The sequence below is a fragment of the Chroicocephalus ridibundus genome, chromosome 17 (genome assembly GCF_963924245.1).
Source record: "Chroicocephalus ridibundus chromosome 17, bChrRid1.1, whole genome shotgun sequence".
NCBI lineage: Eukaryota > Metazoa > Chordata > Aves > Charadriiformes > Laridae > Chroicocephalus > Chroicocephalus ridibundus.
Genome location: NC_086300.1, coordinates 6413252 through 6438550, shown reverse-complemented (window position 1 = coordinate 6438550; position 25299 = coordinate 6413252). Strand labels below are relative to the sequence as shown.

General features: G+C 58.9%; 1 protein-coding gene across 2 annotated transcripts; it reads right to left on the bottom strand.

Annotated features, from left to right (window-relative positions):
• Nucleotides 1-414: 414 nt before the first annotated feature.
• Nucleotides 415-25035, bottom strand: PLEKHM1 (pleckstrin homology and RUN domain containing M1). 2 transcript variants are annotated; one of them, XM_063354344.1, is made up of 13 exons: nucleotides 24547-25035; nucleotides 23065-23502; nucleotides 18275-18363; nucleotides 16259-16506; nucleotides 13653-14282; nucleotides 12003-12390; nucleotides 9882-10122; nucleotides 8498-9406; nucleotides 6536-6681; nucleotides 6158-6351; nucleotides 5626-5689; nucleotides 4930-5087; nucleotides 415-1233 (listed from the first exon to the last, which is right to left on the bottom strand). In XM_063354344.1, exons 3-13 carry the CDS (start codon nucleotides 18314-18316, stop codon nucleotides 1104-1106), a joined length of 3150 nt encoding a protein of 1049 aa, XP_063210414.1. In that variant the 5' UTR covers nucleotides 18317-18363; nucleotides 23065-23502; nucleotides 24547-25035; the 3' UTR covers nucleotides 415-1103. The 2 variants fall into 2 exon arrangements, with proteins under 2 accessions (XP_063210414.1, XP_063210415.1); XM_063354345.1 differs by lacking the exons at nucleotides 23065-23502; nucleotides 24547-25035 and adding an exon at nucleotides 21847-23029.
• Nucleotides 25036-25299: the final 264 nt, after the last annotated feature.

Here is a 25299-nt window from a genome sequence, read left to right as displayed (position 1 = left end):
GCCCCGCGGCTCAGCCGGGATCTGCGCCGCTGCCGGATCCGGCACGGCCTCCCCGGGCAGGGGGATGGGACCCCCACAGAGCGGGGTGTCCCGGGAGCTGCCCTGGCTTTTGTCCCTTCCCGTCTCCCCGGGAGTCCCGTTGGGGTCCCCGTGTTGGTGGGTGCACCCCCAAACCCTCCCGGCACCGGGAACGGGGAAAAGAACAACCGGAGATGGCGGGGAGCAGGTGGGAAGGAAAATGGGGCAGGGAAAATGGGGAAAGGTCCCCAAACCACCCTGAAAAACGCAGGAGGGAGGACAGAGGACGGGGACAGCCACCATCCCCGTCCCCAACCCTCTTCCCGGCATCGGGCCGGACCCGGGATTCAACACCCGCCGCGGAGAAACAAACCCCCAAGACGGCTTCGCTCATCGTTAAATAGACTTTAATTATCTTTGCATGGGGAAGGGGTGACAGGAAAAATAAAATTTCTTCCGAGGATTAAAAGCAGCAGGCGGCGGGCGGGGAGAGGGGGGGAGCAGCCCGGCTCTTCTCTCCCTGGGGACCCCGGGGACGGGGGGGGCTTCCCAACGGGAGACGCTCGGCCGGTGCCCGCGGTCCCTAAAGGCACAAGTGTCACTTCGCTCCCTTCCCCGCCCGGCTGCCGTCACCTCCCCCGGCGCAGGCCAGCTTGTGCAAAACCCCCACGTAAAAAAATACCGGTTTTTCAGTATCGAACATCCTAAAAAACTAAAGTTTTAATCAACGTCAGTTATCCACGCCCTTGATTGGAAATCCTGATTTTACACCTTGGAAAGGCGCCGGCCGGGCTTCCACCGGGAGGGGATGGACCAGTTTGGCAGCAGGAGGGCGACTGGGAGCATCCCCCAGCAGCACCGGGTTAGTGTTGGGGGGGACGACACGCACGTCTCCAGCCCACCCCCCCCACCCTTGCTCAGCCCTGGCCGGGCAGAGGGTCCCTCCGTGGGGCAGGAGCACCCGCACGGCCCAGGATGGGCTCCTGGGCCGGGGTGGGGGGTGTCTTTTTTCGGCCCCTTCCCTTTGGCACTAGCGCGGCTGGTCGAGGAGCCGAGGGCAGCGTCACCGTCGGTCCCCCGGGGCGCTAAAGGCTGGCCTCCGCGCTGGCCTCCCCCTCCAGCTTTCGCCGGTACCTCTGCCGGCGCTCGCAGCGCGGGCACGACTTGGCACGGGCCTGGCAGTCCCGGTGGAAGACGGTTTTGCATTTGCTGCACCTAAGAGAGAAAAGAAAAGAAAGGAAGAAAGAAATGAAGACAAATAACCACCCCGCTGTCGATAACATCGAAGATCGAACTTCTCCCCACCAAACCAGACCTGGGGCGGGGGGGGGGGGGGAACGCTTCGCCCCCTCCGGCTCCTCCAAGAACCGGCCGAGCACAGAGCCCTGGCCCCGGTGAAGGGGCCGGAGCCGATCCTCCCTCGCAGGAGCAGAAACTACTCGAGCAAAAAGACCCACCTCCTGCAAGGTCGGAGCAAAAGCGGCAGCTCGCCCGGAAAGAGGGTTTGCGGGCAGCTGCCAGCGCGCTGCCGGCTTTGGTTTTTTGCAGCTGAAAGAGCGAGGGCCGCAGCCACAAAAGCAACGCTTGAAGGCAGCGACACCAAACCCCGCGGCGGGGCAGGGCGGCGAGGGGACGGGATGCAGTGGGTGCCACCGCGCGGACCCTCTGCTCGCCAGGGGAGCTGGGAGACCCCCCCCCCCACAACCCCGTCACAGGGCAGGGATAGCGCGTGGGGACACCGGGGCCGGGACGGTGCCACCTCGGAGCCGGCCGGGACCTCCCCGCTCCGGCTCAGCGCGGCGACAGGAATGTAAACAGGCAGAAACGCTGCCTGGCGCGGGGAGGAGACACCCAGCTCTGCGCGGGGCGTTCACGATTTAATCTTGTGTCGACGGAAAAAAAGTCCGTCCTCCGAAGGCTGAGCTCACTTCTCCCCCAGCTGCCGATCCCCCACCTCGCCAGCAGCAAAATGCAGCCCATCCGCATGCCAGCGGCTCAGCCGGATGGTGGCTTCGTTAAATGCCCTCAAGTGCAAATACCCAACGCGTGATCAAGGTGTGAATATCACCGAATACCTTCGTTTCACAGAATCCCAGCCTGGCCGGGGCTGGCAGGGCCCTCTGGAGATCATCCCCTCCAACCCCCGGCCAGAGCAGGGTCACCCAGAGCAGGTGGCACAGGAACGCGGCCAGGCGGGGTTGGAATGTCTCCAGAGACGGAGACTCCCCCACCTCTCTGGGCAGCCTGTGCCAGGGCTCTGCCACCCTCACAGCAAAGAAGTTCCTCCTCCTGTTGAGATGGAACTTCCCAGGGGCAAGTTTGTGCCCGTTACCCCTTGTCCTGTCCCCGGGCACCACTGAGAAGAGCCTGGCCCCATCCTCCTGACACCCCCCTTTCAGTATTTATCAGCGTTGATAAGATCCCCCCTCAGCCATCTTTTTTCCAGGCTGAAGAGACCCAAATCCCTCAGCCTTTCTCCATCAGAGAGGGGTTCCAGTCCCCTCAGCATCTCGGTGGCCCTTTGCTGTCCCCTCTCCAGCAGTTCCCTGTCCTTCTTGAACCGGGGAGCCCAGCACTGGCCCCAGAGCTCCAGCCGTGGCCTCCCCAGGGCAGAGCAGAGGGGGAGGATGAACCTCCCTCCACCTGCTGGCCACGCTCTTCTCGATGCCCCCCAGGATGCCATCGGCCTCTTTGGCCACGAGGTCCCATCGCTGGCTCGTGGTCACCCTGTTGCCCCCCAGGACTCCCAGGTCTCTTTCCCCAGAGCTGCTCTCCAGCAGGTCACCCCCAGCCTGTCCTGGTGCGGGGGGTTGTTCCTCTCCGGGTGCAGCACCCCGCGCTCGCCCTTCTTGAACTTCGTGAGGTTTCCCAAAGGAGATGTGAAGAGGGGAGCGGAGAATCGCCCCGCAAGGCGCCACGGAATACCGCAGCCTGGGTCAAATCCTGCTGCTGGCAGGCGGCTGCGAAGCCCCCGAGTTACTTGGGATACGGCGAAGGGCTCCGTGCAGGGATGGAGGGGACGGGGGGTGGCCGCCTGGCGCCGTGCATTTTCCCAGCGGAATAGATTTCCACGCGGCTTCTCCAGCTTAGCAGCAGCGGCTCCTCCGTGAGTGCAGGAGGATTCGCAAAGCCAGGGGTGTGTGTTTTTTTTACCCGGGGTGTTTTTTTTACCCGGGGTGTTTTTGACTCTGCCTGTTTCTGAGCGAGCGGCAGCCGAAATACGGCAGCTCCTGCCTCCACCTGCCGGAGCAGCGGCTGCAGGAAGCGGCCGCCGCCGCTGCGAGAAGGAGAACGCGGAGCCCCCGGCTGGGTTTATTGTCAGGAGGCGTTTCAGACGCATCCTGCGGCGAGTGACAGCGTGACCCCGGCAGCCGGCTGTCCCCCCGGGGATGGGCAGAGGGGCAGGAAACTGGCTTGAGCTTGGCGAGGATGTTGGTCGAGCCGCTTTTCCTGCTGCGCGACCTCCTCCACCAGGATAAAGAAAAAAAAAAATAAAAAAATAATAATAATAAAAGAGGTCAACAAACTTCCGAGCCCGGCTTCGCAGGACATGAGAGCTCCGGCCAGCTGCCAGCGGAGTTCGGCCCCACGCGTCTGCTCTTTCCAGAGCCTGGATGCTCTTTTTCGAGGGGAAAAAAAAAATAATACAAAATTGGTCCACTGGGGATGTTGTCCTCGATAATGAGCACGATGCTGTCCCTGCGGCAAGGAGGGAAGAGCGAGCAATCCTACAAGCGCGGAAGGCACGGGGTAGCCGAGGATCCCGGCCTTGTCGGCATTTTCTGTAGCTTCTGGAGGTCGCTGCTGGCTTTTAGGGACTGCCAGGCAAAGCAAGACCCCCGCAAGACCCTCAGCCTGCTAAACTCCTCTGCCAGGATTATCCTCGTTACCGAATAACCACGGAGATGTGGGTCTCTCTCCACCTACGATGGACGGACCAGGCTCCTGGGTTGGAAAACCCTGATGGGGGGGGGGGGATAAACACCCCCCTTCTAACACACCCAGGGGATTCCAACGTCTGAACCCCGCTGCGGGCAAGGACCCTGCTGGCAAAGGGCCCGAGCTCTGCAGGCAGGAGAATCACAGAGTGGTTTGGGTGGGAAGGGACCTTAAAGGCCACCCAGTGCCACCCCCTGCCCTGGGCAGGGACACCTCCCACCAGCCCAGGTTGCTCCAAGCCCCGTCCAACCTGGCCTTGAACCCCTCCAGGGATGGGGCAGCCACAGCTTCTCTGGGCAAAACCCCGAAAAATCCTAGATGAGAGCCAGTTTCCCCCCTGTCCTGCTGGGAATGTCCCCAGCCTCTCCCCTGCACGTCCCCTGGCCGCCATCTATCCCCAAATCCGTGTCCCCGTGTCATTCCTCTCCTCCTTGGTTGTACGAACAGCCCCACTGCTGCTTCTCCTTCCCTCCTGCGCCCCCTGGGAAGGGGCCGGACTGAATTTGAATGGGAGTCTCGTTGGCCAGGGGAGCGAGGCAGGGCCACACAGCACCTTCATCCTCCTCCTCCTCCTCCTCCTCCTCCTTCTCCCCATGGCCCCTGCGCTGCCCTGGGACCCAGCGAGGCTTTTTCAGGCTGACAGCAAGGTGCTGCATGGCTGCAAAGCCACCTGGCTCGGTGACACCTCGGCTCTGCCAGGATGGTCCTCACCTGCCCCCAACAGCCCAGTTTGGGCTGGAAACACCTTGGAGCTGATGGGGACCACGAGGACATGGGTACCACGAGGATACAGGTACCACGAGGATACACAACCAGCTCAGAGTTATCTCCAGGCCACCCCGGGGCTACGTGCCTGGAAAGCCGCGAGCCCCAGAGAGGGGACCTCGGGGACAGTCGGAGCTCCTGGGAAAAGCCAGGCCATGAGCTCGGGCGGCCTCGCCAGCAGCGGGACGCGGCGGGGACGTCGCTCACCTGGTGGTAGTGTCAAACTCGAAGGGAAAAATGATGTCGTTGCTGTTGCAGATCTGGCAGATGAAGCCGCGCTGGGTGCAGAGGTCGCAGTTGTAGACGTGATGGGAAGCAAACTGGAGCAGCGACTGCAGGAAGGTCTCAAAGACGCCGTCGGCTATCTGTGGGGCAGAGGTACGTCAGGCAGGAGCAAAAGCCGTCTGCTGCCGGGTTTGCGCTGTGCAAAATCCACCTTAGACCCACGTCCTCCAAAAACAAGCCACCCGCCACGTGCCTGGGTCGCAAGGGGAGCCCAGAGAGCACCGGCAGCAGCACCCACCGCCGTCCGGGACGGGGCCGTGGCTCTGCGAAATCCAACTGCCCGTCACCTCCGACATCGTTCGCCATAGATACGAGTTCGTACGGAGACACCTCGGGAGCAACGCTGAGCTTTAACCGAGGTGAAACCATTTCTCTTGCGCGACCTCCGTAGTTCTCGGCGGATACAGGCTTGCGCCAATTATTTTGGAAAAATTAAAAGAAAGGCGATTCTTTGCCTTTAAGCGGACGGGCAAGCTTGCAGCACGCGCGCGCGATGGATGGGAGCAAGGCAAGAGGAAAGCGAAGCTGTTTGAAAGCTACGACGAAGTGCCAACGCTTGACAGAAACGGGGATGTTTTCGCCAGCAGAACCCCCTACGCCCACGCAAAGCGCTCTCACCTGCCTCAGATCAGCGATGCTGTACTTGTGGGGACACTCCAGGAGGTAGTGCCTGTGGTCGAGCCTGCAAAGAAGCACAGAGAGGAAGGTGATAAATGATTTCCCCCCCCACGCACCCCCGCCACAAGATCTGGAGCAGAGAGGAGCCTGGCTGACGCAGACTCCTGAAGAAAACCGCCGTCGACTTCATTTTTTACGCATCGTGCCCCACATCCCAAATCCCGCCGGGGGAAATCGTGTGAGAACGTTTTTCAAAGCAGGGGAAAAAGAAAATAAATCCTCCCCTCTATTTTCCCAGGTGTTTCCTGCCCAACCAGAAGCTCCTCGGTCAGGAAGGTGTTTCCTGAGTCACATCTCCACCAGCCAACAGACGGATAACTCCTTACGGCAGACGACGTGGAGCTAAAAACCGGCCCAAGCCTTGGCAGCGTCGCTCCCGGCTCGAAGGGCGAGCGATGAGGGGGACCAGGAGACCATCGGGGGTGCAAAGAGGGGGATGGCAGGGGTGACGTCACCCAGAGAGGGTCCTCACCGCTTGCTCAGCTCCTTCAGGGCCCCGCTGCGGCACATGATGAGATAATCTCCCAGTAGCTTCAGCTGTTCCCTGCTCCGGCGGATCCGTCCCATCCTCTCCACGTGGTCGTAGAGGCTCTCGTTGACCAACTTCAGGTCGATCAGGGGTTGGTTACGGATCTGGTTGAGGAACTTCAAAGCCTGGCGGCAAACCTGGGGCAGAGAGAGGCAAGAGGCGGGTATGGACCGAGGAGCAGCTCCGGAGGCTCAGAGGGAGGTGCAGGGTGGACATTTCCACCTCTGATGGTGGTGGAAACGTTCAGATGGACCTTCGGAAAGCGTAGGCAGATGCAGGAGCGTTTCCCTGCATCCCTGCACCGACCCAGCCCAGACTTACCCCTCGTTTCGTCAGATCCCAGTTGTGGATGAGGCGCGAGGGAATGACCGTCTCCTCGTCCCGGTGGCAGCTGTCGCAGTAGTAGAGACCGGAGAAGGCGCAGAGCTTGGGCTTCGCGAAGGAGAAGCCGATCTGCCTGGAGCAGCCTGCAGGGAGAAGGGACCAGGAGATGAGAGGGGACCCGCGCTGCCCCAAGAGCCCGTTCCCACCGCTGCCAGGACAGGGAGGGGGAGGAATGGAGCAAGAAAGTTTCTGGAAGGGTTGGAGATCAGCTAAAGCACTCGTAGGACATTTGGCAAGAGGTCCACAGCCCCTTCCCAGTGGATTTAAGACCACAATGGTCCAACAGCATCCGCTTCACTTTTTCCTCCGTAATAAAGGAGTCTGGACTACCCCTGAACCCATTTATTTATATCCATCCATACAATTGTTTTGGGGTTGTGGTTTTTTTTTTTTTTTTTTTTTTTTTTTTTTTTTTCTGGGAAAAGTGACTTCTGGAAACATCCCAGTGGTTTAGGGAAGGACCTAAATCCCTCTCCCTGCCTGCCCCGTCGCCTCCTCCCCGTCGCCGTGCCCCGTTTTGCCGTCGCTCAGCCCTTCGCTTCCCTGCTGTCGCTGCAGGGTACCAAAACCACGTCTGCGAGGGATGAGGTGGGGATGGATTAAACCAAAAAAAAAGCCTTTCTTATAGCGGTGGGTAGACCCAGGAGGAACCCGGCCCGGGCCTCGGGGGAGATCTGCAGGGTTTTTACAGCCACGTGAAAAGCGAGCGCGTCTCATCTGGAGTTGGGAAGGCAGGAAAACCCTTTCGTGCTGTTTTTAATGGGTTCGGTTCTCTAAAATAGCTCATGGCGTGTAAGCAAACCTCTGCCATCCTCGGGGAAGGCTTTACCACCCCATCCTTCACGCTTTGGGGGTAGCTGGAGCACCTCCCCCCCCCCAAAAAAATAAAAAAAAATTCATGAAGGTCGGGTGTCGCTCTCTGAATTAATAAAAATAAAATAATAATAATAAAAAAAGCAGCTTTTATCGCTCATTACGCCCTGACATGTAAAGAAAAGCCTTCTGCGCCAGGCTCGGGTGTCCGGCCGGGAGGGAGGTGAAAGGGGGGCAAGCAGCCCCCCAAGAAAACCTCCACAGAAAAACTGGGAATTTGTCTTTTCGGCTTGCTGCTTCCATCTGTTGGGAGGTGGAGGAGGCAGGACAGAGCCTGGAGGGGAAGGCGGAGACCAAACCGAATGGCAAAAATATATAAATGAATAAAAGAAGAGAGATTAAAAGGGAAAAAAAAAAAAAAAAGAACCAACCTGCTGGAGGGTACAAAAAATATAATTGAAGCAGGAGAGAAATCTGAAGTTTAATTAACTCAGCGAGGTAAAGAGCAAATTATGCCTCCCATGGAGGTCGGCGGGTGTTGTCCTACCCGAGCAGCGTCGCCCCGCGTGCCGAGAGGCCGTAGTGGAAGGTTCAATGAATGTTTTGCAAAATCAGCCTGTCACACCCATCGCAACGCTCCCTCCCGTGCTGCATTACCGGAAAAACAGCATTGGCTCTTGATTGCACTTTCCCTGCAGGTTGGGGCCATAAAAATCCCCGGGAAGAGACTCCTCCTGGGCCTCTTGGTCCATCTAAGGTAGCCTTCAAGCCAAGATCCGCCACCGTCTCTACCATAAGCAACTTAAAGAGGAGCCCAGTAGCAGCCCAGTTGGACGTGTGCTGGGACGGGATGGGGGCTCAGCGTGGGGGGGACGCACCCTGCGCCCACAGACCACCAAAACTGTCACTGATTTGGGACGTGAAGGGAAATCAGCAGCTGGTTTGGGCGGGGAAACCAGCAGCTGACCTGCAATGGGTTGGCAGGACTCAGGGCACCTCTTTAATTTGCTGTCACCTCGTTAACCTTAACGAACGCAACGTCATCCTCCAAGACGGAGCTGGGTTTTTGGACAAGCCAAGGGATACCTGCACAGATGAAGCTCTGCGAGTCCAGGCCCTTCTCCATGGGGATGGCCACCAGGTATTGCAACAAGAAGCCGTTCTCCTTCACGATGTTCTTCAAGACGACTTGGGAGTGTCCGTCCAAGCTGCCACCCAGCGTCAGCGCCTCCTCGGCGCTCTCCAGGTAGGACATGAGCACCCCACGGACCAGCTCCCTCCACGAGGCCGCTTCTTCCGCGTTCTCAGCCTGCAGCTTCAGGACAGCTTTGGAGGTGATCACCTTGAAGAACGCGGGTCCCCCAAGGCTCGTGTCCGGAAGGATGTCCTGGATGGTCTCTATACCATAACTGTTGCTTAAAATTTTATCATTGTTTCTGACTTTAAAGCACTTTAAAGTTTCTAGAGACAGGGAAAAAATAAAAGGGACCCAAGTTTTGTCTACGTCCACATACAGAACAGCCTCTTTTATGGCATCCAGCTCCGGTTCGTGAGCCGGAGTCCAGTCAAAGCTGTTCCCAGGCACGTTGCTGTACTGGAGAAGAGCAGAGGAGTCTCTCTGGCCGGCCTGGCCTTCGCCACCGTCTTCTGGATACTCCAGCGTCTCCCACTCCTCCTCCTCCAGCTGAGGCCGGCACTTCTGCAGCGCCTCGCGGATCCTGTCCAACCAGTCCTCGGCCTCGTCTCGAGAAGGAGCTCGGAGGTAGAGTTTTTTCCCCAGGAAAACCAGCTCGAAACGGCCGTCCGAGTGCGTCAGCGCCAGCGACTCGCACCGCAGCAGGGAATAGCTCTCGACGCAGATGCGGTCCTCGTGGTCCAGGAAAAGCCGGAGCTCCAGCGGCGACAGCTCGCAGGAAAACTCCTTCCATATCCCCATGGCTCCTCTCCGCTCCAGGCTGCCCAGCTTCAGCAGCCCTCGGAAAGGGTTGGAAAGACCTGGGGCAAAAGCAGGTGTCTCAGTTTAACTGGAAAAGGGGAAGCTGGTGGAGAGAGAAAAGCCAATGGGTGGCTCCCCATGAGCAAGCAGAGGCATCGCAGCTTCGAGAGCTGTTCCCGATGGACGGTGGGATGGGGCAGGAGTTTACAGCACCTCCTCGCTCCGTCTCCATAACCTGTCCACATGCATTTGGGATCCGAGGCTGAGAACGAGTGGGATGGCATAAAGGAAACGCGTCCCGCGGGGTGGGCAGAGACAGCCAACGTACCTCCTCTCCTCCTAAAACGCTTCCCAGCGGAGCCACAGCGGGCTCAGCAATGCCAAGGGAAGCTGCCCGACCGCCTGCCGGAGCTTTTGGGGCTGCCACAAGCTCAGCAACGGCAAACTGTGCTTCCCAAACACCCGAAACTCCCCCCCAGCCCCTGCTCAGCGAAGGTGCCCGATGAAAGCAGGAGAGGAGAGGGCGGCACGTACCCATCTGCCTGCGGTGCACAACGCTGAAACCCTTTTGTTCCCGTTCAGGCGACATTTTGGGCTTCCCGCTCTCCGAGGAGGGCACCGACAGCCTTTCCAAATCAAGAGCACTAATGAGCCCCGGGGCCGGAGCCTCGCCAGCCCCCTCCGGCCCAAAGCCGTTGGTGTCGGCCGTGCTTTCACCGCTGTCTCCCGGAGAAGGTCTGTAGAAATCATCTTCCGAGATCCAGCTCTTTCTTTTCTGTTAAAAAAACCCGACAAAACAAAAAACCGAACGAATAAATATATTAATTTATGAACTTAGGGAACATCCTGTGCCCCTCCTCAAACACAAGCGGCCCACAGTGAACCCTCCACGGGGGCTGCTCCCCCGCAGACCGAATCCCACGCAGCGACGCTGGCCATCCCCACGCGGACCGGTCCCTCCGGTCAGGGAATGCTCCGTGGGACTGTGTCAGCAGCTGGCAAATACTGGGATTGTACACCGGTGGGGTTATAAAGTGCCAAATTGATCGATTCACTCCCCCTAAAACCACGGAGGGGCTCGGGGGGAGAGCACAATCCCTGCCGTAACCGTACAGAGGGTATTTGGGATTTCTGACAAGGGGTGAGAAACCAGCCCTGCCGTGGAAGGAGCAGCAGCAACATCCTTGTTCCAGGAAGAAGAGAGACGGGAAGAGATACAGAGAAGATGTCCAGGATGAAATAGAGACCTACGGTTTACAAGCAGATGCTACAAACACCAGACCCGATCGGTACAGGCCAAAAGTAAGGCAGAGGAAACCTTTGTCTGTGTGTGTGGGGAGGGGATGAGACCCACAAGCAGAATAAACCTCGTTAAGCTGAAAGAAAACGGGGCCGTTAACTTCTCCGGGAGTTTTTCTGGCTAGAAGAATGGAGCGAGGTTCAGGGACGAGGTCCCCAAACACACACCGGGAGCAAAACACGACGCAGTTCAGTGCTCCGGCAAAAGGGAGCGGCTTCCCTAGACCCAGCGCATCCCTTCCAGGGCTGCGTCCCGGCAGGAACGACCTCTCAACAACCCTCCCCTGCTCTCCAAGAGCCTTTTTATTCTGAATAACCGACTAAGCGACAGCAGAACTGCCACCACTGCCCCGCGGCGAGGATGACGAGTGGCTTGCGGTGCGGCTCCCAAGGTATAGGCCGGCTAGGCTTACTCCCGGAGCAGGAACGCGGGTCGTTCCGTGAGTCATGCGAAAGCAGGGGGGAATTTCCTGTTGACACCGTATGTTATACATAGATTAGGTCAAACTGGCCCAGCGCCAGGAGGAAGCAGCGGAAACGGGATGACTGGGAGGGAGCCGAAAGGAGCAGGGGACCAAAAGGAGAAAGCGTTTGGGGGTTGTGAAGTAAATCCTACCACCACCAGGGTGGAAACAATGGGAACCAGGACGGAAACGATGGGAACCAGGATGGTAAAGTCAGCTGCAAATTAGACAGAAGGCAGGGCTGTTCGAAGCGTTTCCCAAAAGCAAGAGCAAGCGGATCGTCTCCTCGGTGGCAGCAGGGGAAATCCGCCGCTGTTTAAACCAGCCTGCGCACCAGGGAATGCCATCCTGCGCCGGGAACAGATGTGCTGCCTGAAGATTTTTCCACTGGAAAACTGTCATTTGTTTTCCCGTCCAGTCAAGCCTTTTCCCTCCTCTTAGGCGGACCGTAAACAAAGAAAAGTCCCCAGGAGAAGCTCGGCTCGCAGGCTCTTTTATCAGCTTTCACGCAGCCTACGGCCAGATTGGCGCGAGAGCTCATCGCTCTCCAGATATCGTTAACAAAACCCCAAAAAACTTCCTGCTGCAGCCGCTCTTGGTGCGGAATAACCGGCAGGCCAGGCAGGCTTTCAAAAGCTTCGGTGTTTCTTTTGCCAGGGAAGATTGATTTCCACCCAATTTCTCGCATGGACACAGCTCCATGGGGTCCAAGAAGATGCTCACGGAGCTGGGAGCATCGCTTACACCCAACTTGCTGTCGGGAGGCTGGAAGCAGCACGGAAGATGGGAGTTTGGAAGCTGTCACCAGTTTTATTTTCTTTTTCCATTAGGTGTTGCTGGTCAGGAAGCATAAAAACAAGGAGACGGATAGCAAGAGAGCTGTAACACCTACCGGGCAACCCAGCAGCGGAGAAAGGAGGTAGTCGGCCGTGGGGCTGCGGACGGCCTGGCTTGTCTCGCTGCTGCTGACAGTGCCGCTTCTGCCTGTCTCTCCTCCGCTCGGACCACCACGCCGCGTGGCCGGAACGCCGGCTGCGACACCGGCTTGCGGTGCTGCATCTCCATCCCCATCACCGGCGGTCACGGCGTGGCCCGTCCCAGCGGAGCGTGGCCCGTCAGTGTCGGGAGGCGGTGGGGGGTGAGCTGTGCTGGACGGTGCCGGGGGGCCGGGGGCCGGGGCGCAGGCGGGCGGCCGTGGGGAGCAGCCCAGCACGCTGGGGACCAGCCCCGGCTCCGGGGCTTCCAGGCTTGGCTTGGCTTTGCTGAACTCGGACAACACCCTGGGAACAGAAAAGCGACCAGTTTGGTTGTAGCTACGTTAAACCGGAACCTATATTAAAAAAAAAAAACAAAACCAAACACAGTTATTGCAAATTATAAGCACCCAAAAAAAGGGCTCAGCATCATCGCTCGCCTCCTGTGGGCTGGCAGCGCGGCACGGCTGCAAAAAAACCACCGTGGCCCCAGTGCTGCTAAGAGAAAAATGTGTGATTTGTGCCCTACAGAGCAGCCGTCGGCCCCCCCTGCCGCCGAGGACCCTGCCTGCAGAGGATGCGCCTCCTCCGCGCCTCTTAACGGGGTTTAATTTCCTTCTGACGGACACCCCGTAACGGAGGGAGAGCGCTGGGTGCTCCCCGCAGCCCCAGCCCCACGTCGGGCTCCCGGACACACATCCAACCGCGGAGCGCGTGCCAAAGTTCAAATGTTTTCATAACTGTTAACGAGCAATTACGAGCGGAGCCCGGCCAGACGAGACGTTGTTCCCATGCCCCTGCTTCGCCACCAGCGAGGGCGAACTAAACCAGCTCATGATTAAAATTCAAAACGACGGCTTTTCCGTCACGGGTTTAATCCAATCAAGGCAGGTTCTTCCAGGATCCTCGTAAGATGTAAAAGCCTACAAGTAGGTAACGCCGCTGTTATCGATGGGTAGCTCTAAACCCTCTCCAAGACCCTTACGGGGAAGGGGGTGCCTTCGCCAAGCAGCACCCCGAGGCCAGGCTCCTTCAGAGCCAGGTTTTAAAGGTGACAGAGAAAATATTTCCTGATTACTCACAGCTTATATAACCCGCTGGAAATCTCTGTGCCGGGCGTTCGGCAGAAATAAATCACGAGGATGACAAACTAACAAACCTCCCTCCTCTAAATCATCAGCCGAAGCTGCAAATTATAACCCTTTCCTATGACCATACTCATTTATTTCTCCCTGCAGAAAGGCCCGGAGCATCCCCCGGCGTACGCCAGGGAGATGTGACATTCCTGAAACCGTGGAGCAGCATTTTTCTGATGTTTCTGCCCCGGTAAAGAGGACAGACACACGCTTCAGCGGCCAGGAGCTCATTTGTTGGGGCAGCAGGATCCCAGCAAGCTGCGCCGAGCGTTTCTCTTTACCATTCAGGCTCTTTCCGGGGGGGGGGGGGGAAATAAATCAGCTTGTTAAAGAAAATGAGGGGAGAAAACCTTCCCGCTTATAGCGAGAAACTAAGAGCCCAGGAGGGGGTTAAAAATCCCTTTGAAGAGGAGATGTGGGGAAAAAACTCACTCTTGCAGCGACCTGTCCAGGTCCTCGGCGGTGGCCGTGCCCAGGTCGGAGTCGCAGGAGAGCGGCTCCTCGCTCCGCTCGGGACTGCGGGCGCTGGGGAGGATGCTGTCGGAGCCCAGGCTGGAGGAGAGCTGGGACGAGCTCGTGGTGTTAAGGCTCAACGAGGACGACGTGAGCTTGGTTTTGCTGCCGGCTTTGCCGATGGGTAGGACGGAGGGTTGGATCTCGATCTCGTCCGACCCCGACGATTGAGAGATCGAACCCAGCGAGGCTTTTCTGCGGGGTTCGGATGTCGAGGACGGGAGGGGTTCCAGCAGCTCCGAAACGGGACACAGACCCGACAGGGACAGAGGCGTGATAGTCCACTCGTTCAAAACCGCCGATTTATAGGAAAGCTCGAAGGTTAAGGATGTTAAGCCTTGCAAGTAGCTAAGGAGAAACTCGCACTCTTCGGTGTCTAGGAGCAGAGCGGTGGCCTGGTAGTATTCGGGCAGCCGGGATCTCTCCCGCAGGAGCAGCTGCAAGTAACATTCCACGAGGCCATCGTTCAAAGCCAGCCGTAACCAGGCTCGGCAGCGGCCGACGTCAGTATTGATAAAGATAAGTTGTTCCAGTTCCGAGACGATATTTCTAGGGAAAATAGGAAAAAAAAACCAAACAAACAAAAAAACCAACAGCAGAATAGGATGGGAGCGTCTCTGTTTTCGGTCCATCACGGGGTAACGGAGGGGTAGATCCTCCGCGAGGAACGGCCCAACCTGCTCTGCTGCCCGGAGTTGGGTCAAAAAAGGCTGTGGAAAAATCTTTCCTCTACGGAAAACATGGTTTCCCATGGAGATGAACTCCCCAAAGCTAAATATATTGGTAACGACCCCAAGCGTCCCTGGGGTGCCTCTGGGTGCCGCTCCGCTCTCTGGCTGGAGGCACCTCCCACGCATCGCTCGCCCTGGAGCGAGGAGGCAAAGGGGACATTCCCGCTGTCCCTGCGCGGTGGTGGGGCACAGGCAGGCTGCACACTCCTTTGGTGACAACGGCGTGTCTAAATCCCGGCTTCAAATTTAAAATCAGCCAAAAGACAGCGAAAAGTGCTGCGGCAGCCCCCCCCCCCAGCCCCGCAAAAGAAAACCGGGTCAGATTGAGCTCCTCAAGCAATCTCAGCCTCCTGCCTTCACCCGTTCTCCCCCAAAATCCAACAGCGACACCACGCTCCCTAATCCTCCCCGGCCCCAGCTCACGTCGGTGCTGCAGATGCTATAAAAAAAGAAAAAAACCCAAACCAAACCCCACAGCAAAGGTTTTGTAAGGGTTTGTTTTTTTTTTTAATCTGTCTCTCAAGAAAGAAGAAAAAAAGCCACCTTCAAAGGGCACAAAAATATCCCCCGTCGCATCTGAAAGAGTTATTTCCATCCGCTCTTTCATAATTTAAGAGTCGGCGATGGGGTTGGATGAAGCTTTCAAAACTTATTTGCGTGGGGGGGCTGTTATTTAGTGTGGGAGGACTCTGCTTAGGGAGCGGCTCAGAAAAACCCCAGCAAATACCGAGAGTTACCCAGGCGAGACCTCCCCAAAGCTCACGGGTCGGGGCAGCGGTGTTCATAGTGGGGGGGACACTGGGAAACGGAGGTTCAACATCCCCAGGACAGGCATCCTGGGGGGCATCGAGTGGCCAGCAAGTGGAGGGGGGTTCATCCTCCCCCTCGGCTCTGCCCTGGGGAGGCCACGGCTGGAGCACTGGGTCCAGTTCTGGGCTCCCCGGGTCAAGAGGGACAGGGAACTGCTGGAGAGGGGACAGCAAAGGGCCACCGAGATGCTGAGGGGACTGGAACCCCTCTCTGATGGAGAAAGGCTGAGGGATTTGGGTCTCTTCAGCCTGGAAAAAAGATGGCTGAGGGGGGGACCTTATCAACGCTGATAAATACTGAAAGGGGGGGTGTCAGGAGGATGGGGCCAGGCTCTTCTCAGTGGTGCCCGGGGACAGGACAAGGGGTAACGGGCACAAACTTGCCCCTGGGAAGTTCCATCTCAACAGGAGGAGGAACTTCTTTGCTGTGAGGGTGGCAGAGCCCTGGCACAGGCTGCCCAGAGAGGTGGGGGAGTCTCCGTCTCTGGAGACATTCCAACCCCGCCTGGCCGCGTTCCTGTGCCACCTGCTCTGGGTGACCCTGCTCTGGCCGGGGGTTGGAGGGGATGATCTCCAGAGGGCCCTTCCCACCCCGGCCAGGCTGTGAGGAGAGAGACCCGATCCTGGTGCCGCGCATCCCATAACCCACCGCTGCTGTACACCAGTGTGGTCCCACCGGCGACACGGAGTCCCCACATACAGCCCGGCACCCAAAAAATAAACAAGAAAGGAGCGCGCTGGGTGCAGCCCTTGGCATCGCAGGGGCTTTGCTCTCCCACCTACGTCTCCCAGCGGTCCCGGGCAGCCCCAGCCGCCCCGAGAGAGCATCTCTCCCTCCAACTAAAGGGACCGAGCACACAGGACGGGCTAGACACATATCTTTCCATCAAGCCATCCTCCCGTTCACCATTCCCGTGGCTTTCACATGAAAAAGAGAGGATAAACCTGAGCGTGCAAACACCTTTCGGCAGCGAAGGGCACTCACCGGTGGGTGATGCTCTTCAGCAGACCCCAGAAGACCGGCTGGGGAAGCGGTCCCCGACCCCCTGCTTTCTTCCCTTTCCCCCCGCTCTCTGCCTTGATGTGCTTCGCCTTCAGCCCGTGCACGAAGACGGCTTCCAGGGCGCTGCAGAGGGTGTTGGCGTTCCCATCGTCGCTGGTGACGACGGCGTCCGAGGTCACGTACTGCTTCTGCAACGCCTTGATGGCGTTCACCAGCTGCTTCTTGATCAGCTGCAAGACAGGAGGGACACACTCGGATTATAAAAAAAAAAAAAAACAAAAACAAAAAACCAAACCAAACAACCATTAGGAAAGATTTCATACAAAACGGCTCCAAAAAAAGCTGCAAGGCCCGCGCAGAGCAAAGCGCCACGCAACTCCTGCTTCATCGGGAGCACCTACAGGCAAACTGGTCACGCTGGGGACTCGTGCTCTCGGCATCACAGCTCATCGGGCTTTTTGTTATTTTAAATGAGCAACTCGCGCAATTTTAGCTGGCGTTTCGGGGCCCACCGGCTTGCTGGGGCTGCCTTTTAGAGCGCGTGGCGCTTCCTCCGCGGACACCAAATTGCTTAAGAGGATGGGGAGGGGGGAAAAAAAAAAAAAAAAAAAAAGAAGGGCTTTTTTCAAGCATTTGCACGGGGGAAACGCAGGGATTAAATCAGCACGGGTGAGAAAGGAGAGACGCAAAGGAGATAACCCGCGACGAGGGCTGCGATACCGCTTGAGCTCACGCAGATCGGCCCGAGCAGCGGGTGACGCCCTAACGAGTCCCGTCAGCAGAAATCAAAGGCATCGATCTCCCCGACGGCTTTCTCCCAGCAGCTCGGCCGGGTGCTGATTAACCCACGGGCGCTGCTGGGGACGGGCTCCCCGCCTCCCAAAAAAGATGCTTTCGGAAGGACGGCTGGGGCTCGGCGGCTGCGGTCGGCGAGCCTCGGTGGGCTGTGAAGCAGGAACACGGGAATTTTACCTCCCGGCAGCTTTGCTTCCCGCTTTCTCCCACCAGTCGAAAAGCAGCCAGTTCAGTGAATTTAACAATTTTCCACCGGTGGAGAGGATTTTTTAATTTTTATTTATTTTTTTATTTATTTTTTCATAACGCAGCCGAGCCCGGATGTCTCAATCGACCTCGTTTAAAATGAAAGTTGTGCTCCTCAGCAGGCATGTGGCAAACGCTGCGAATTCGGCCGTCACCCCACCAAACAGTTCCCGTTCCGGCATCGATCCCGCAGCATCCGAGGCGAACGCTGAACCCCACCGGCCCCTGCGACGGAGGCAGGGCGGGCAGATTTTGGCTTCAGCCCACCTTGGCTGCCACAAACCCGTATTAAATTTCCTGGGACGTTTTTTTTTTTTTTTCCCCCGTCATCTAAAGATTTCCAGGAGCTGGAGTTCAAGGAAGACGGCCAGGGGAACGCACGCATTATCCCTGCCCCGTATCCCTTTGCAGCCGGAGCCGTTTTCCAGCTGCCCCGCGGATTTGCTAACGCAAGCAACGCCCCCCGGCCCCCGCCAGGAGCAACCCTGGGCTAACGGGATTAAAGAGTGCAAATGATTTTATCTGTCACGCATGAATTAATTCTGCTGCGGGATGAATTAAACACCCGGGTTGAACTTTGCTCGTGAAACAGGTTTAGACTCCCAAAAGCTGCGTAAAGAAACCCCAAATATCCAGAGCAGCAAAGCTCCTCCTTCGCCCAGTTATCAGGGCTCAGCGCCTTCCCCTGCCCCATGCTGGGTCTCCCCACGAGGGGCAAAGCCCAAGGTAGAGTCTGGTGTGATTTAATTCATTTTAACCTATTTTAACCCCCTCCCCCCACCAAAAAAACCCATCAAGGATCCTCTCTGCTGCAAAGCCCAAGCCACGTTTCACCAGTATAAACCATCCCGATCCCTGCTGGCAGCACCGACAAGTCCTGCCACGTCCCCGGTGTGACTGGAGTTGCACCGGGGAGTAACCGGAGCTACGTGGGGAGGCTCGGGGCGTCTCGCTCACCTGTATGGCTTCCTTGGGGTCATCGGTGTGGCTCGAATGCATCTCAGCTGCTGCCGCTCCCCGCGCCGGGCGCTGCCTTCACATGTCACCTGTGGGACAAGGAGGAGGAGGAGGAGGAGCACGTCTGAGCACCCATTCGGTTTCCATCGAACTCACCCGCCAGGCTGATGGGTACCCGGCGCCACGCGAGAGCCGCGGACCGCGCACCGAGGCGTTTCCCAAGCGCTCGCGGCCAGACCGCTGCCGGCGTCAAGCTGGGACCGACCCACGGCCGCATCGAAAGACGCCACGCTTCCCGGGGACCAAGAGAGTTTCAGGCAAAACAGAGCACGGCCCAGAGACCGAGAAGGACTAATTAACACTTGCAAGAGGGAGTAATTAACTCCTGCAAGCTGCCCCCAGCCAGCCCTATACCTGGGCGAGACGCCGGGCCGGGCAGGCCAGCAGCGATGCACGCAGCGCCCGGGACTGCTTCCCTCGTGTTTCTACATCGCTGCAATGCCCAGGCGCCAGCAAGGGCACCAAAACAGGCTTTTACCGAGTGAGCCTGAACCACAGCACCCAAAAACCAGGCGAATGGCTTTAAGGTGGCCCAAACAGAGGGGTGTCACCCCCCCCAAGCAGACCCTGGGCAGAGGTGACAGCAGCTCATCCCTCCGATACTCGCCGGAGGAGCGATGCTGCTGCCGAACCCGGCCGGGACGGACCCTCTCGGAGGTGCCCGGGCACTCGCCACAATGGTCTGGGAAGCTGGGAAGGAAGGATGCAGGTTCTCCATCGGGTTCTCCGTCCTCTCCACTCAGCTGAACCCCAGGATCTCCCTGCTCCTGGGGGTGCGGATGGCGGGGCTGCTCTGCTTCAGTGGGAGAGAGAGGAAAAAAATCGGTGCCCTTCCGCTACGGGAAACCCTGGCAAAACCAGAGCGGAGCAGGCGACGGCCGCCTCGCCGGGGGCATCCGCAACTGCAGGGTGTTCACAAACAAGGGACCTTTGACTTCTGGCCTCCTGCCCTCTTCTTCAGAGCCATCCGCCGGGACCAAGCTGTGCCTGGAGGCTCCGGGAGCAAAGCAGGCGGCTGTCAGCGGAAGACGCCCATCGCACGGCTGCTTCCCTCCTCAAACACGGCGGGTTTGGGGGCTGAAAAGGGTCTGAGGGATGCTCCAGCACCAGCTACTGATGTAAAGCTTTCTACGGATGGAAGAGGTTGGAGAAGCAATTCATTCCCTTGAGTTGGAAGCGCTTGCGGTGGCTTTGCCATCCGGAAGGAGGACAGAGCCCGGCAGGGTTTGGGCATGCCCACGGCAGACAACGGGCTTGGTATGGCATCGATACTTCACATTTTATTTCCAAGCCAACACAAAACCCTCACAATTTTCCCCAACAGAGCTGATGGCTTCAACCTGTCCCTCTCCCTGCACCGTGAGCCCCCAGACCAGGGCAGAAACACGGTTTGTAGACCAGCTCCTACACGGTCACGGCTGGTACTGAAGGCAGCGGTGGCCTAAATCCAGAGCAACCCAAATCTGGAGCATCCCAGAGCTCGAGCATCCCAAATCCGGAGCATCCCAGAGCTCCAGCAGCCCAAATCTGGAGCATCCCAGTCCTGTAGCAGCCTGAATCCAGAGCATCCCAGAGCTCGAGCAGCCTGAATCCAGAGCATCCCAGAGCTCGAGCAGCCCGAATCCAGAGCATCCCAGACCTGGAGCAGCCTGAATCCGGAGCATCCCAGAGCTCCAGCAGCCCAAATCCGGAGCATCCCAGAGCTCCAGCAGCCCAAATCCGGAGCATCCCGAATCCAGAGCATCCCAGAGCTCGAGCAGCCCAAATCCAGAGCATCCCAGACCTGTAGCAGCCTGAATCCAGAGCATCCCAGAGCTCCAGCAGCCTGAATCTGGAGCATCCCAGACCTGGAGCAGCCTGAATCCAGAGCATCCCAGAGCTCGAGCAGCCCAAATCCAGAGCATCCCAGACCTGAAGCAGCCCAAATCCAGAGCATCCCAGACCTGGAGCAGCCTGAATCCAGAGCATCCCAGAGCTCCAGCAGCCCGAATCTGGAGCATCCCAGACCTGGAGCAGCCTGAATCCAGAGCATCCCAGAGCTCGAGCAGCCCAAATCCAGAGCATCCCAGACCTGAAGCAGCCCAAATCCAGAGCATCCCAGACCTGGAGCAGCCTGAATCCAGAGCATCCCAGAGCTCCAGCAGCCCGAATCTGGAGCATCCCAGACCTGGAGCAGCCTGAATCCAGAGCAGCCCAGAGCTGGAGTGGCACAAATCTGGAGAATCCCACACCTGGAGCAGCCTAAATCCGGAGCATCCCCGATCTGGAGCAGCCCATGCACGTACCGCACCAGCCAGTCCTGCTGGGAGCAACAGTTCAAGAGCTCTTTGGGGACAAAGCCTGGATCGATCCTCAGTGTTTCCAGAGTTCACAGAGAATTTCATCGAAAAGGAAACTGTTTTCGCCGCGACTTGTCATAAGATTTCCTCTCTTCGGGTTGCAACACCGCGATGGGGGAGCGCAGTGATTACGGGAACGTTAACCTCCGGCTCAGAGGCTCGAGGCGCTGCTGGGGGGTTTTGGGGGGAGGAAGGGGACACCAAAGCGACAGCAGTGGTTGACGAGGATGCAAATTGTTGTCTCCATCTCTACCCTCCGCACGGGAGGCTCGGCCAGCGTCGGACTCCTCAAGGCCAGGCAGACGCTGCCCCTTTCCCTGCCGCCTCCCCCGTCCACCCCACGTCCCCCGCAAACCAGCGACAAATCCCACCCGAGACAAATTCAAGTTGGAAGAGCTGGGGGCAGGGACCCAAAGGTGGGAGAAGCCAGCCGCGGGCACGGGGTGGCATTTCTCACGCCCGAAGAGGCAGCGTTGGGCGTTTCAGCTCCAGGACTGCACCCCCTGTCCGTGCTCTCGGTGTCAGCCACCCCGGCGTCCCCAGCCGGTGACAGGGGAGGGGGTGACAGCAGCGTCTTTGCAAAGGCCTCGTCCAGATTTTACTAAATCAGCGGTATTCCCCCAAAACGCGTGCTCCTTCGCTGGCGTCACCTCTCCCAGCGTCTTGCAGGAGGCGAGGCGCCGAGGAGAACACCCGCCGCCTTCAACCATGGGACTCTCCACTCCCACCACGACCAGTCCAACCAGTTTGTTCCAGCGCCGCGAACCCACACCACACCGCTTCTGTTGGGACAGCATTTTCCTGAATAACGAGTGCGACGCACCGGCTCCGAGACGGATTTCACCTAACGCGAGTCTCGGGTGAAACACGGAGAAATTGGACCGGCAGCCCTGGCTAGCCAGCTCTAGGAGGAACCGGAGGGCACCGGAGCACGACCGGGCAGATCCTGGAAATCCACGGCTGTTCCTTGTGATCTTGAAAGGATAAGAGGTGGGATGGATGTGCAAACGCAGAGACAAGCACATCTACAGCAGAAAAAAAACCCCCACACGGTTTCCCAGCAGTCACCAGCCCGGAGGCCACGCGGGCAGAGCACAACAAGTCGAGTAAAACAAAGAAAATAAAACAAGTGAGAAATAAAAACCGCCAGCGAGCTGGCGTGGTTAAACCTACCGAGGAAGAGAGTCGCCGGTGCCAGAGCAGAGCTGTTTATTTACCAAACTGCTGCAAAACAGCCAAATTCTTTGGGAACGACTCGCTCGGATCAAGCCTTGTGCCAGGAGAGGCAGAGACCCCGTCCCAGAGCTCGGCTCTTTGGTCTTCCAAGAAGCGACGCTCCCCGAGTTATAAATAAACAGCAGGTCACCGCTCGTGCTTTGCGAACGGAAAACAACAGCCCACAACGACGGCGTGAACCGGTGACTCAAGGCCTGGACGCGGAGCCAGTCATTTTCCAAGCACGAGTGCTGCAACCAGTCACCCTCCACCCCGGGGAAATGAGGGCTTTGACGGACCCATGGGTCCGAGGGCCGGTGTGGGGACAGCCCTCTCCTCCTACGCAGCTCCTGCCTTCCACCCAGAGCCCCTGCGCACCCAGCCACGCTTAAAAGACAAGCCGAGGCCACGCAGAGGCAGGCCAGGAGCGGGAAAGCCAGCTGGCCCAGCCCGGGGCTTGGCGTGTTGCAGGATAAAACCCCTCGGAAATAATAAACAAGGGTCAGGGCAGGGTTAGAGCCCAGCCCCGGCTCGCAGCAGCAGCAGCAGGACCCTCACGGTCCGACTTCAGCTCCTTCTCTGCGCCCAGCCCGGCAATATTCGGCACCACCGTGATCCCCACGGGCATCGCGTAAGGGATGGGGACCAACACAGAACCACAGAAGCCCAGCCTGGCCGGGGCTGGAAGGGCCCTCTGGAGATCATGCCCTCCAACCCCCGGCCAGAGCAGGGTCACCCAGAGCAGGTGGCACAGGAACGCGGCCAGGCGGGGTTGGAATGTCTCCAGAGATGGAGACTCCCCCACCTCTCTGGGCAGCCTGTGCCAGGGCTCTGCCACCCTCACAGCAAAGAAGTTCCTCCTCCTGTTGAGATGGAACTTCCCAGGGGCAAGTTTGTGCCCGTTACCCCTTGTCCTGTCCCCGGGCACCACTGAGAAGAGCCTGGCCCCATCCTCCTGACACCCCCCCTTTCAGTATTTATCAGCGTTGATAAGATCCCCCCTCAGCCGTCTTTTTTCCAGACTGAAGAGACCCAAATCCCTCAGCCTTTCTCCATCAGAGAGGGGTTCCAGTCCCCTCAGCATCTCGGTGGCCCTTTGCTGTCCCCTCTCCAGCAGTTCCCTGTCCTCACGCCACCCTCTTCCCCGCGGAAACGTCCTCCTCGCAGCTGACAAACCTGACGGGGTGGGAGAAGAGTCGCCCCTGCTGAACCCCTCCAATTTCTGTCCCCGCGGCACTGAGGAGGCCGCCCCGGAGCAGCCGGGGGAGGCAAAGCGGACGCTGAGCTCCCAGCGCTGCCCTCGATGGTGAAATTGTGTTTCTCAAACACTCAAAAAGGAGAATTTCTTTTAGCCTGTCGCCTACTCCTGTCCCGGGCTGCAATTTGCCGGAGCCGCAGGTGAAGCCGGGGTTGATTTTCCCCAGCGTCGCAGACGACGGAGCCGGCACACAAGGTTGTGAAACCCCCAGCGCGTTGCGGCAAGATGTTCCCGTATTTATACTCCCGATTTTTGGGTGGCTTCGGATTCCCGGCGCTGGAGTTCCCCGGTTGATTCGGTGGCCATCTGACAGGGCGGGCAGCTCGCATGCCGTGCCGGAGGGGTACCGAGGGTCGCTGGAAACGAGACAAGAAACGGGCTTTTTAAACTCTGCATTTTCTGTCGGATGCAAAAATTCCCCAGCGCTCACTTGCAACCGCTCGTTTTAAGGGAGAAAAACATCATTTTTAGAGACTATAACGCACAATAAATCAGGGAAAGGTGTAAAGGTCCTGTGGGTGCTGGGCTCCGCGCAGGGGGGAGGTTACAGGCCCAGAGCTTTGGGGTGTCAGCGCTGGAGAGACCCGACACCAGCACAAACGCCCCCCCGGGACCCCAAAGCAGCAGCTGACCCACAGCATGGGGCCCCCCAAGCCATGGGGGGGGCTCAGTGCGGGGCCAAGGCCACCAGGGCCTGGGATGGGGGGGGGGGGGGCTGTCAGCTCTGGGGGGCAGCCGGGGGGTGGGGATGGATTGGGGCCCTGCCCACCCTCCCGGCCTGGGGAAGAGGCAGCAGCCGGGGGGTGCTGGGGGGGGGAACCCCTTGCTTGCACCACTCTGCACCCCCCGTCTGCACCCCTGCCACCCTGCACCCCCGCCTGACCCCCACCCCCACCCACTTGACCCCCCCTGCACCCTCTGACACCTCCCCTGCACCCCCTTTTTGACCCCCCACCTCCTTTCTAACCCCTCCCCACCCCGCACCCCCTATCTGCCCCCCTGGCATCCTCTGACCCCCCCACCTGCACCCTCTGACACTCCATAATTGACCCCCCCCCCAACCCCGCACCCCCTTTCTGACCCCCCCCTGCATCTCATGAACCCTCCCCACCCCGCACCCCCTATTTGCCCCCCTGGCATCCTCTGACCCCCCCACCTGCACCCCCTGGATCCCCTAATAGACCCCCCCCCATCCGCACCCCCTTTCTGACCCCCCCTGCACCCCCTGTTTGATCCCCCCTGCACCCCCTGACCCCCTCCCTGCACCCCCTTTTTGACCCCTCCCCACCCTGGACTCTCCCGCACGCGCTGACACCTCCCCCCATGCACCCCTCTTCTGCCCCCCCCCCGCCCCCCCTATTTGACACCCCCCTTTTCTGAGCCCCCCACCCCCGGCTCACCGGCTCCGCGCCTCCGGCCGGGGAACCCGGAAGTGCCGGCCTTGCCGGGAGCGCGCGGGCCACGCCCCTTCCTGACGTCAGCGCGCAGCGGGGCGGGGAGGCGGGGCCACGCCCACCACCCCACGGGGCAGGGGCCGGGCCGCGGGGGCAGGCGGGGCGCGGGCACGCGCGTACGTACGCCCGCGCCCGCGCACTCACGTGCTCTTACACATGCACGCGCGTGCACTCGCGCGTGCACACCCGCACTCTCGTGTGCAAATGCTCACGTGCTCGCACACGTGCGAATACATGCGCGTGCACGTACACGCAACCACATACACGCATGGACTCTCGTGCAAAGGCACACGTGCTCATAGCCTGGAAATGGGCACAGACACAGGCACACACGTGCACACACATGCAAACACACGTGCACACACGCACACACGTGCTCGTACATGCAAACACGTGCACACGCATACACACACATGCTCGTACACACATGCAAACACACGTGCACACACGCACACACGTGCTCGTACATGCAAACACGTGCACACACGCACACACACATGCACGTACACACATGGAAACACACGTGCACACACGCACACACGTGCTCGTACATGCAAACACGTGCACACACGCACACACGTGCTCGTACATGCAAACACGTGCACACACGCACACACATATGCTCGTACACACATGCAAAAACATGCACACACACACACATGCTCGTACACACATGCAAACACACGTGCACACACGCAC